Source organism: Aquarana catesbeiana, linkage group LG08 (assembly GCF_042186555.1).
Source record: "Aquarana catesbeiana isolate 2022-GZ linkage group LG08, ASM4218655v1, whole genome shotgun sequence".
NCBI lineage: Eukaryota > Metazoa > Chordata > Amphibia > Anura > Ranidae > Aquarana > Aquarana catesbeiana.
In genome coordinates this window covers 288,062,605-288,075,834 of record NC_133331.1, presented here as the reverse complement: position 1 = coordinate 288,075,834, position 13,230 = coordinate 288,062,605, and the positions used below count along the sequence as shown (strand labels likewise).

Sequence of the window (13,230 nt, the reverse complement as noted above, 5' to 3'; positions counted from 1 at the left end):
ATGGGGCAGCTTAACATCTACTGAGAAAAAGAAAAGCCAACATTCCGATTGGCTGCTGAGGGAAACCAAATACTCCTCCTTCTGACATTATAGGGCAAAGATATGCAATTAGCGGACCTCCAGCTGTTGCAGAACTACAAGTCCCATGAGGCATAGCAAGACACTGACAGCCACAAGCATGACACCCAGAGGCAGAGGCATGATGGGACTTGTAGTTTTATAACAGCTGGAGGTTGGCTAATTGCATATCCCTGGTATAGGGCCTAGAACAGCCTATATAACATGGAGAAAACCTTGAAATATCTTTTCGGTCTGCTAAAAATGACTGTATCTAAAGGTCATGTACATTGGTGTGATGGTCTGAATGAAGAATGCTCCTTACATTTGTGGTCATTGGGAAGAATCTCCTTCTTAAAGACAGCTGAAAAGATCATTGGTGTCAGTGGGAACTTATCTGAAAGGCAGAAATTGCTTACTGAAGAAGACTTGACCGAAAACTATGCAGACACCATCAAGTTGGAAGTCAATCAGACACAGCTTAAGGAACCCATAGCAACCTCTGGAAAAACTCTGGTTGAGAATGTCTGACTTGGGAGGTAAGGCAGCCATCTTTGGCATACTCAGTTGAGCCAATTAACCAACCAGCTACAGGTGAGCTTGGGCGTCCTCCAAACTCTGGCTTTTTTGTCCTCCAGAGAGCTGTTGACCGGGTCACATGAGCTGTGGGACAGGGAACACAAAAAAGTTCAGATTTCGGGTTAGATGAGTTTGGAAGACGCCCAAGATTATGTCCACTACCACCATGTCTTAAGACAAGCTGATCCCACGGGTCGTACAGTAGACATTTGGGTTGTTTAGGGCTTGGTCAGTCCAGTGAGTTACGGGCTGGGTCACATGAACTGTGAGGCAGGGAATGACCCGTCCTGCAGTATGGAGCACAAAAACATTTGAAGTTCAATCCCATGGTACGGAGATATTTTTTACAGGGGGGGGGGGGGGTGTTTTTGGGTTGTTTGGGGCTTGGTCCTTCGGGGGAATTGGTAGGAAGACGGTTGAGAAAGGCTGCCCTAGAAGCTCTTCAATCTGCATTGAACACAGGACAGTTCAGGAGCCACCGCATAGTGAAAATACAAATCGTTTATTGAAAATAGTAAAATGCTGTCGAAGACAATGCCAGCCTACACATGACAACCGTTCTGGGCGTTTTCACCAATTTCAGAGGGTTAAGACCTAATCTTCCTTTGACATGGCATCTATATAGCAAAATGCAGGAATCTCAAACCAATTTCATGAATTGACCTCTTTATCTTCCAATGGGGAGAAGCTGTAGAAGGACCACCTACCGCCTCTCTAGCTAGCACAGTGGGATGGTAGCACTGGAGCCCTGGGTTCAATTGCAGCGAATGACCCTAAATTCATAGTTTGTATACTGTCCCTATATGCGTGTGGGTTTCCCCGCCCAATCCAATGTCATGATAAGAATAGTGTGTGCCTGCGGTGGGGCTTTGTGTTTTCTATAGAGCCATGCAGAATACGACAGAGGTATATCACCCCACCAAAACTGAGAAATAAAAACCTCTGGAAGGCTCCATTGGTGAAAGGATCCCATTGTAGATTGCCATACCTTTCTCCACTACTTGATGAGTCACTGATCTGGATCAAGCATGTTCATTGCAAGCAACCTGACACTTCACTGGCCGCATGCCCATTCCAGGTCTGTGACTCAACATCAAAGATGATAGAGGGATGAGGACCTGACCTGGAGTTTGAACCTTCAAACAGAATTCAATATATTTTTATTCTCACAAGTTTGCCCTTCCACATTTATGACAAGGACTATTCCCAGACGTTCTTTCATTCTAGTACAGTGGTCTCCAAACCGTGGTCTTTGGTTCTTTTTATCTGGCCCTTGGGGTGCTATTCCTCCAATCAATGCAAGCCACCATTCCTTACACTGACATCAACAGCCGGGCATAATTCCTGACACCAATACCATCAACAGGGCACTAATTCTACCAATGACCCCAACTATGGGGCACTATTCCTCCCACTAACACCAATTATGGAGCACTCTTCCTCCCACTGACTTCAATGGCAGGGCACTATTCATGCCACTGACACCATTAATAGGGCACTATTCCTCCCACTGATACTAATGATGGGGCACTATTCCTCCCACTGATACCAATGATGGGGCTAGGGCTGAAACAACTAATCGATTAATCGTCAACTAATCGATTATGAAATTAATCGATTACTATTTTCATAATCGATTAATCGGCCAGTAACATAATGGGGTTAAAAAAAAAACTAAAATGAGTCCTTTATAGTACAAAAAGAGCAAATAATTGCTACTATAAATATTACTTTCACAGTTCTACAATAAAAAAAATGAATCCCGTACAGCAGTGATTATCTGCTTTTTTTGTACTATAAAGCACTAATTTTAGTTTTTTTAACCCTATTATTTTACTAAACGTCTTAGACCTGGTTCATATCTATGTGTTTTTTGGTGCTTTTTGCATAAACGCACTACAGTTCATTTACATGGTTTCCTACGGGACAAGTTCACATCTATGCTTTTTCAGCCGCTGCGTATTTGGAAAGGGTCAAGGACTTTTAACGCAAAACTGTGCTTTTTTGGTTCAATATACTTCAATGGAGAAGCTGCAGAAAAGCATGTAATGTGTTTTTGCAGCAATTTGTGTTTTTTAATCTGCCCAACAACAAATTGGCCACAAATTGGCCAAAAAAAATTGCAAAAACGCAAATCACAGCAAAATCACGTGCGCAAAAATCAAAACGCACAGCAAAAAGCACCGCAGAAACAGATCAAACGCAAACTGCATAGGTGTGTACCGAGCCTTATGCTGGCCACACGGATCAATATAGTCAGTATATCTCCTCTAATAGTATATACAGTATCTCTCTTCTGTCTGTTATTCTCAGAGTGGATTAGATATTTTGCTCCCCAACCATATAGTTGGTTATTTATATTTACCACTGCATAGAGATATTTAAGAATAAATTGCCTTTTTTTTTAAACTTTACATATTAACTAAATTATACACAACGCTTTTTTCTAAGGTTATTAACCGATTAATCGATTAATCGAAACAATAATCGGCCAACTAATCGATTATGAAAATAATCGTTAGTTGCAGCCCTAGATGGGGCACTATTCCTCCCACTGATACCAATGATGGGGCACTATTCCTCCCACTGATACCAATGATGGGGCACTATTCCTCCCACTGATACTAATGATGGGGCACTATTCCTCCCACTGATACCAATAATGGGGCATTATTCTTCCTACTGACACCAATGATGGAGCACTATTCTTCCCACTAACACAACTCAAGAGACACTATTCTTCCCTGATACCAACAATGGGGCACTAATCCTCCCACTGACACCAATTATGGGACACTATTCCTCCCACTTATACCAATGATGGGGCATTATTCCTTTCCCTGGTATCAACAACGGGGCACTATTCCTCCCACTGATAGCTATGATGGGGCACTATTCATTCCACTGATACTAATGATGAGGCACTATTCTTCCTACTAACACAACTGAAGAGACACTATTCTTCCCTGATACCAACAATGGGGCATTATTCCTCCCACTGACACCAAATGATGGGGCACTGTTTCTTCTACTGACACCATTGATGGGGCACTATTCCTACCACTGACACCAATTAAGGGGCACTATTCCTTCCACTGATACCTATGATGGGACACTATTCCTCCCTGATACCAACAATGGGGCAATATTCCACTCACTGACACCATTGATAGGGCACTATTCCTTCCACTGACACCTATAATGGGACACTATTCCTCCCACTGATATCAATGATGGGGCACTATTCCTCCAACTGACACCAATGATGGGGCACTATTCCTCCCACTGACACCAATGATGGGGCACTATTCCTCCCATTGACACCAATGATGGGGCACTATTCCTTGTACTGACACCAATTATAGGGCACTATTCCTCCCACTGACAATTATGGGCCACTATTCCTCCCACTGATACCAATGATGGGGCACTATTCTTCCCACTGATACCAATGATGGGGTACTATTCCTTCCTGGATACCAACAATGGGGCACTATTCTTTCCCTGATACCAACAATTGGGCACTATTCCTTCCACTGACACCAATGATGGGGCACTATTCCTCCCACTGACACCAATGATGGGTCACTATCCCTCCCACTGACACCAATGATGGGGCACTATTCCTCCCATTGACACCAATGATGGGGCACTATTCCTTCCACTGAAACCAATTATGGGGCACTATTCTTCCCACTGATACCAATGACGGGGCACTATTCCTCCCATTGACACCAATGATGGGGCACTATTCCCCCCACTGACACCAATTATGGGCACTATTCCTCTCACTGACACCAATTATGGGGCACTATTCCTCCCACTGACAATTATGGGCCACTATTCCTCCCACTGATACCAATGATGGGGCACTATTCCTCCCACTGATACCAATGATGGGGCACTAATCCTTCCCTGATACCAACAATGGAGCACTATTCCTTCCTGGATACCAACAATGGGGCACTATTCTTTCCCTGATACCAACAATTGGGCACTATTCCCCCCACTGACACCAATTATGGGGCACTATTCCTCCCACTGATACCAATGACGGGGCACTATTCCCCCCACTGACACCAATTATGGGGCACTATTCCTCCCACTGATACCAATGATGGGGCACTATTCCTCCCACTGATACCAATGATGAGGCACTGTTCCTCCCCTGATACCAACAATGGGGCACTATTCCTTCCTGGATACCAACAATTGGGCACTATTCCTTCCACTGACACCAATGATGGGGAATTGTTTACTCTCATTGACTCCAGGGCATTTTCCACTCTCACCGGCCACAGTCTGGCCCCCTCAAAGTCTGAAGGACATGGAACTTGCCCTTAGTTTGGAGACCCCTGCTCTAGTGGATGTCAAATCCAGTCCCACTTGGCGCAAGAAATTATGCATCTTTGTGATCATCCAACCGACAATTTAATATCCATTCCGCTGCAATAGAATGTCTTCTGCAGTCCTAAAGAGTTGTGGCTTTCTTCCATCAATGGAGCTCTTGGTGCGGCTTTGGCATTCAGAGCACCGGTAAATGGTTTTCTCCTCGTGTAAAGACTCGTGTTCCTTGAGGCTTTGCTTGACCTCGAATACCTTACCACACTCAAAGCAGATGATCGATATCTGAGCCGTACGGACCTGCTGTTGAAGAATTAGGTTGGAGTCAATGAGGAAGGCCTGTCTGCACTTGGGGTATTCAACCACCTTTTCGACCTTGTGGGTCTTCTGGTGGACCGTGAGGCCAATGGAACTGGTGAAACACCTTCCGCACTCTGAGCAGGTGTAGGTTTTGTTCTGATGGATCTCCTCATGCCTGGACAGGAAATTCAAAGATTTGCACACCTTCCCGCAGTACTGACACTTGAACAGAGGAGTCCTTCGAACACCCTTTGCATCCGCCACCACAGCTGCCTCTGGATTCATCTCCTGCGCTGGCTCAGAATGGATGCTCATGTGTTTCTGCTGATGGTACATCCGTTGGTGTAGCAGAAGTTCCTCATTGCTGGTGAAGCTTTCCTCACATTTGGAACAGTTGTTCACTGTCACGGTGATCTCCATGGATTCACGATTGGTAGGGCTTGACTGAGATCCCTCTAAGTGAGGAAGACTGTCTGAGAAGTTATTTCTTGGTCGTGTATCACTGATTACAGCCTGTTTCTTTGATGTGTGCTGTGGTTGGGGGTCAGGTGTGGAAGTATCAGGCGGCATTAGATGTCCTTCAGAAAGGCGTTTCTTCTTAAGACTAGATGTAGACCACATCTGACGTGCAGATGTGGGGAGGTTTTCGTCATCTGAAAGCAGTTCCTCCTTCACCTGGTGTGTTGGCATGGAGACTTCAGCATGGGGAGGACACGTGATGTCTTCACAGGACATGGGGCAATCATTGACAACAACAGTTGTATAGTCCATCTCGAATGGAACCAGTTCTTCTTCACAGGGTTCTTCTTTGATATGAGTGGATGGATGTTGTATACCATTTATGGAGCTGTCCAGAGGATATTCTTCGTCTGAGAGGGGTTCCTCTTTAATATGTATGTTTGAGAAATTTCCGTGCTCTGTGTTTGAATAAGATGAAGGGGAAGTACCAGCATTCTTCACAGTTGGGGTGTCTGCTTCAATTTTCTCACTTTGTTTGGATCTGTAGGGATGAAAAACAAGTTTTATCATTTAGTTCCTGGACTTCAACAGGGTGGCCACAAAATGTGACCTCATCATCGTAGTTTAAATATATTCTCAGTGTAGGGAGCATGGACGTCCAACATGAACATCTCGCTCACTGATGTTCCAGGGACCTAAGAATCCAGCAGGGGCGAATCAAAGACTCATCAGGATCAGGGGTAGGCAACCTTTCAGAGGTTGGTTAAAATCTACCTGGACAACATGGAAGAAATCAAAGATCCCCAGAGAGGGGGGTGCCCTTTAAAAAAATAACCAACTATAAAGCTCCCAATAAAAACACAGCACAGTGTCTTGTGCACCCCCACCCACAGCAGTGTCCTCTGTTCCCCTTCACACCATCCCCCCACAGTATTGTCCTCTGTCCCCCACAGTAGTCCCCCCCCCACAGTAGTAGCCTCTGACTACCTTAGCAGTGTCTTCTACTCCCTCCATATCACCCCCCTCCCCCCCAATGTGGTCTCCTCTGCACCCCATAGCAGTGTCCTCTGCTCCCCTCACAGCAATGTCCTCTGCCCCATGTCGCATCAAGCCCCTCCCCCACTGTAGTATCCCCTGCCCCCGTTTACAAACCACCCCCCATGTAGCGTCCTCTGCCCCTCCAAAGCAATGTCCTCTATCCCCCCCCCCAAGTACTGGATGGAGGGTGGGAGCTGCTGGAGCTAACTTTTCACATTAATAAGCTGGTGACTGGTTGATTGGTTGCTTGGACATAGATGGCACTTATGGGCACTGACAGGTGGCTGGCACTGGTGGCTGGCACTTATGGGCAGGCACTGAAATGCAGCAATAAATTACATGAGGAAAGGATTTATTTTGAAATGCTATGCTGCGACGTCCATCTTGGTACACCCTGCACTCGGCCGCAGTAAGCAGCAACAGACATCTTGTTACACCCAGCCCAAACTATATGGGCTGGGTGTAACAAGACGACTGCTGCTGGCTTACTACGACCGAGTGCAGGGTGTACCAAGATGGGCACCGGGATGTCCAAGCTGACGGCGACCGAATGTTTACGGCTGCGTTTACAGATCCTGATGCGGCTGCACCCTGCGCCCTGCTAGCTTACCTAGCTAGCTCCACTGCAGGTTAGGACTCACTCTCCGCTGACTCTGCCCACCTGCTCCGCCCCCTGACGCCGCCCGCCGACCAGGTATCGGATAAGGCATCGGGAGCATTTGTGCAAGTACAGTACTCGTGCAAATACTCTGTATCAGTCCTGATACTAATACTAGTATCGGTATCGGGACAACCCTAGCTATAATGTTTGTGTAAACCAATCATAATACACTTATTGGGATTTTTTATCAAAAATATATAGCAGAATACATAGTGGCCTAAATATATGAAGAAATTTGATTTTTTTATTGGATGTTTTATAGCTAGAGTAAAAAATATTGTTTGTTTTTTTTGTTTTTTTCAAAATTGTCGGTCTTTTTTTGTTTATAGCGCAAAAAACGCAGCGGTGATCAAATATCACCAAAAGAAAGCTCTATTTGTCAGGAAAAAAGGACATAAATTGTATTTGGGTGCCATATCGCAAAAAAAAAAAAAAAAAAAATCACAAAAAATGGCCTGGTCATGAAGAGGGGTAATCATAATATGTAAAAAAAAAAAAAAATCCTGATCCCTTCCCCAGAGTAGTACAGTGTCACTATGGTAACAATGTATTGCTCTGGTCACAGTGTGTTAGAAAACAAATTCGTAAAAAAAAAAAAAAAAAAAATGTAATAAAGATTTTTTTTTATTTATTTTTTTATATACTGTCACCAGTCAGTGTACCTGGTGGCGCCACAACAGTTATATGATAACGCTGTACTGCTCTGGTTACAGTATGTAAAAAAAAAAAAATTGTGAACAAAATGTTTATTTTGAACTTCTTCATTTTCCAAATAATAACACACAAAAAAAAGCTCTAATTGTGGGGAAAAAATTATAAAAATTTTACATGGTTACAGTGTTGCATGACCGCGCAATTGTCATTCAAAATCTGACAGAGCTGAAAATTGGCCTGGGCAGGAAGGGGGTGAAAGTGCCCGGTATTGAAGTGGTTAATTATGCATCGGTTTAGAGAGGAAACTGTTTTATCTGTAGTATTAAATCTCTCTTTGCACTTTGCAAACTGTCACACTTGGCTGCCCAGGAATACAGACAAACAGGTCTGTACACTTGTCAGAGACTTTTCTAAAGAAAAAAAAATTGAGGTCATGTACTGCAATAAAAACATTATCAGAAGTTCTCCTGAGAGAAATCAAGTAGAAAACTGTCAGGTGTTCTGACCACCCCTGTAAAGAGGGGCTTTCTTACCACTGACCACCAACGTAATGGGATTTTTTACCTCTAAACTCCAGTGAATTTGTTTTAGCAAGGGTTCCCCAAGACCTGAAAATTATTTCAAGGATTCCTCTGGGAAAAAAAAAAAGGCAGATCATTGTGGGAACAAAGATGGTGGAGCTAATGTTTGGGAGTGGACAGAGATCTCTATTCCTAAATGAAGAGACATCAGAATAGTGGGTTGGATAATCGCCATTAACACTGCAAGTATACTTACTTCATCTCCCGTTGATTGTCTTCAGCTGGTCGGAATTCAATGTGAGGGATGAAGGTCTTCTGTGTTGTCGTTATGGGCCCTGACCCTGCTAACCCAAGCTCCGTACTCCTGGTGTACTCATGATCCATAGTGATGCTCTTGTGGCTTGCCAGCTTTGTATAGGGCACCTGTTGCACCATGGCTAAAATAAAGACTGCGTCCGTTTGAGTGGCCGTGTCCACCAGGTGACTCTGCCTGTGGCAATCACAAGAGCACCTCCTTTGCCTATAACGTTCGCCGTAGAGCTCCATGGCGAGGAATTCGTTCCTGGCCCTTCTGTTGTTCCTTCTCACCCAAGGATCAAGCGTCTCATCAAAGATTGGAACCTCTTTGGGGAATATGGTCGGCATGGAGTCTTCTTTGAGAGCCCTCCGGACACCTTTCATGGTGTAGCAGTCCTCTGTGAAGTGGGCGGAACACATCCGAAACTTGTCTGACCGTTTGTCCTCGAGGATCATCTTAGTAAAGTCTTTAACCATCTCCTCGTCCATGCCAGCTAGGCGCAGCCAGGCTTGCATCTGTGGAATCTTCCGTGGGAACGCGTGGAGACTGATATCTGGGTATGCTGTCTTCTGGCCCGTAGCGTGAGGACATGCCTTCACCACACACTTCGGCATATCTAAAATACAGGCATAAACTTTATAAAACTGCAGAAAAAACAACTTTCTCAAGCGCATAACAATTAAAACAATGAAATATACTCACTTGATGTGTCTGTCAGAAGTGCCGCCTGCAGAAACTTCTTGCCCAGGTGCCTGATGGTTCTGTAAGTAAATAAATCAAGCACAAATGTAATTTCTACCATAATGTGCTTAAAGAAATCATACATGTTAATTTCTCGAATAGAAGCCCTTTGGCTAATACTAGCCATCTCCCGTCTTAAATGCCAGCTCCCAATAGAGACTCCGTTGGTCCCTATTGAGGAGCAACTTTTTTGTTAAATGCTGGGGAGGATGGGAAGGTGACCGTATCAGAAACACGGCCTGTGCACTGGGGCCCCAAACAACTTGCCTTTCACTTCTATCAAGTCTGGTTACTTCACTGCCCATTGCTGTCGGAGGCAACCTTAACCCGGGAACCTTAAGTCCAGGGTGCTTTCAAACCTACCTGTACCTGCTACCCAATCTGATCCATACAATTTGAACCCATGACACGGTCTCTCTCCCGCATAATTTTAGTTCATTCCTCTTCCAAATAAATTGTAGGGCCAAAGGTATGTGGACACCTGACCATCACAACTATATGAATTTTTTGGACATCATATTCCAAAATCAGGTGCATAAAATCAAGCACATAGCTATGCAATCTCCAAGGAATAACAATGTCCTACAAAGACATTTTACAATGGTGGACTTCCAACCATGTATCAACAGTTTTGTGATGTGAATGCCCTTTTTTGTTTCAGCATGACTTTGCCCATGTGTACAACGCAAGCTCCATCAAGACATGGTTTGACCAGTTTGGTGTGGAGGAACTTAGTTGGCCCACACAGAGTCCTGGCCTCAACCTTCTCAACACCTTTGGGATAAATTTGAAGGTGGACTGCAAGGATGGCTGGATGGCACAAATTCTCACTCCAAAACCTCATAAAAAAGCCTTACCAGAGGAGTGGAGGCAGTTAGAGGAGCATAGGAAGGGCTAACTCCATAATAATGCCCATGGTTTTGGAATGGGATGTCCAACAAGCTCATAGTGGGGTGATGACCAGCTGTTTGCAGACTTTGGGTCAAATATCGTATCGGTACCAAGATTTTTATTCCTGTCGCTTCCAGATAGTTCTTGTGTCATCTTTTCTCCTCTTGTTGCCCAGGAGAAAATTCCCTATCTTGGTTCTTCTGTCCACTCCCAAACATTAGCTCCACCATCTTTGTTCCCACAATGATCTGCCATTTTTTTTTTCCCAGAGGAATCCTTGAAATAATTTTCAGGTCTTGGGGAACCCTTGCTAAAACAAATTCACTGGAGTTTAGAGGTAAAAATTCCCATTATGTTAGTGGTCAGTGGTAAGAAAGCCCCTCCTTACAGTGGTGGTCAGAATACCACCCTCATAGACAGCTAAAAAAGACCATTGTGTTATGTAGCTGGCTCTGCCAAGACTTGACCCCAGAACTATACACCATTAAATTGGAAGTCAATCAGCAACAGCTCAAGGAACCCATAGCAAACTCTGGAGGAACCCTTGAGTTCCACTGAACCTTGGTTAAAAATAGCTGACTTAGGAGGTAATTCAACCATCTTGGGCATACTAAACTGACCCAATTAACCTACAAGCTCGAGGTGAGTTTGTGCGTCCTCCGAACTCCGGCTTTTTTGTAATCCAATGACCTGTGGGCCAGGTCACATAAGCTTTGGGGCAGGGAATGACCTAACCTGCAGCTCATTGGAGCACAAATGATTTTGAAGTTTGGGTTAGAGATGATTTCGGAGGATGTCCAATCTAATATCCGCTACCACCATGTCTTAGGACAAGCCGATTTCACAGGATGGAAACATTTTCTACGGGGCAGAGGTTGTCCTGGAGGAACCCTTATGGATCGGTACCAGTGCCTTGTCAAACTAACCAAGGATTTCAGGTCTCGGGGAACCCTTGCTAAAACAAATTCATTAGAGTTTAGTGGTAAAAATTCCTATTACGTTGGTGGTCAGTGGTATGAAAGCCCCCCATACAATGGTGGTCAGAATACCACCCTCACAGACAGCTAAAAACTCCATTGGTGCCATGCAGCTGGCTCTGCCAAGAAGACTTGTACCCAGAACTAAGGATGAGCTCCGGCGTGTTCGCATGCTGCACGTGCCGATCCCGCCAGGAAGTCGGCACGGCGCAGCGCTAATCACAGGCAGTGAGACATTTCCCGAGCTCTGCAGCCACACATCGGGAAATGTCTCACTGCCTGTGATTAGCGCTGCGCCGTGCCGACTTCCTGGCGGGATCGGCACGTGCAGCATGCGAACACGCCGGAGCTCATCCTTACCCAGAACTATGCAAGCACCATCAAATTGGAAGTCAGCCAATAGGGATGGGCTCAAGCGTGTTCGGATTGTAGACCTAACCGACCTGAGCAATCCCGCCAGGAAGCCGTCACCAAGTATGAGCTCAGGCATGTTTGTAAGTCCACATGCCCGCCAGGAAGCTGACACTCTGCAGCGTGACATTTCCCAATCCGTGGCTGCACAGATCGGGAAATGTCTCACTACCTGTGATTAGCGCTGCGGAGTGTCAGCTTCCTGGCGGGCGCAGGCACGTGGAATTATGAACACGTCTGAGCTCATCCTTAGTCGCCACCCTCACAGACAGCTTAAAAAGACCATTGGTGTCATGCAGCTGGCTCTGCCAAGAAGACTTGGCCCCAGAACTATGCAGACACCAGCAAATTGGAAGTCAATCGGCCACAACTCAAGGAACCCATAGCAACCTCTGAAGGAACCCTAGGGTTCCACAGAACCCTGGTTGAGAATGGCTGGCTTAGGAGGTAAGGCAACCATCTTGGACATACTCAACTGACCAAACTAACCTACCAGCTAGAGGAGAGCTTGAAGCATCCTCTGAACTCCGGCATTTTTTGTACTCCAATGAGCTGTGGGCCGGATCAAGTGAGCTGGGGGGCAGGGAATGACCCAACTTGTAGCCAAAAAAGTTTGGCGTTTGGGTTAGTGATAAGTTCGGAGGACATCTCGGCTACCACCATGTCTTAGGACAAGCCAATCTCACAGGACGGAAACATTTTCTACGGGGGCGACGGTTTTGGGTTGTTTTGGGCTCGGTCTTTCGGAGCATCGATAGGACAAGGATTCCAAAAACACAGGGACGGGGGTCTGTCTTACGCACTTCTCCATTTGCCAACAGTCTACATGCGTTTGGTAGAACATCCATTAAAATCTGTTCTGCGTGTGGCCTACTCTTCGCAAAAACTCCTCGCCAAGCTTTTGCATGCTGGGACATGTGGTTCCCCCTGACCCCTATCGGTTAAGTTCCCTTTCCACTTATGTATGCAGCCCAGTTGAGTAGCTCTTGGCCCCTTCACAATCTCTGGGCCTTTGCCTTGGCATGGGTCACATGACCTGCTCAGAAGACAAGCAAAGCTCCACATCCCCCCCAAAAAAGTTCCTGTTTTCATCATTTCCGTTACCTCTCCCTTAGGGAAGGCCGGGGGTCACTGCCAAGTCTCCTGGGGGCCACAGAGCAGCTCGTAGGGCGATCACGGCCACTTCCTGCTAGGGAAGGGGACTCTCCCGAACTATTCTGTGCCCCCGCGCGTTCCGTACCGCTTGCCCCAGGCTCTGCGTTTCACCGTGAAGCGCAAAAGCCGGAAGTCCGTCCTTGG

General features: G+C 45.7%; 1 protein-coding gene across 1 annotated transcript; it reads right to left on the bottom strand.

The window, feature by feature from the left end:
• Positions 1-1,119: 1,119 nt before the first annotated feature.
• Positions 1,120-13,207, bottom strand: LOC141106631 (uncharacterized). Its single transcript, XM_073597566.1, has 4 exons — positions 13,036-13,207; positions 9,614-9,672; positions 8,870-9,527; positions 1,120-6,280 (listed from the first exon to the last, which is right to left on the bottom strand). The coding sequence occupies exons 3-4, from the start codon at positions 9,523-9,525 to the stop codon at positions 5,068-5,070; spliced, it is 1,869 nt and encodes a 622-aa protein (XP_073453667.1). The 5' UTR covers positions 9,526-9,527; positions 9,614-9,672; positions 13,036-13,207; the 3' UTR covers positions 1,120-5,067.
• Positions 13,208-13,230: the final 23 nt, after the last annotated feature.

Excerpts from the sequence above, each read along its gene's own strand:
- LOC141106631 (XM_073597566.1), bottom strand. The coding sequence starts at position 9,525 with ATGCCGAAGTGTGTGGTGAAGGCATGTCCTCACGCTACGGGCCAGAAG. Across the intron at positions 6,281-8,869 it reads GACAATCAACGGGAGATGAA|ATCCAAACAAAGTGAGAAAA; the intron begins GTAAGTATACTT and ends TCATCCCTACAG.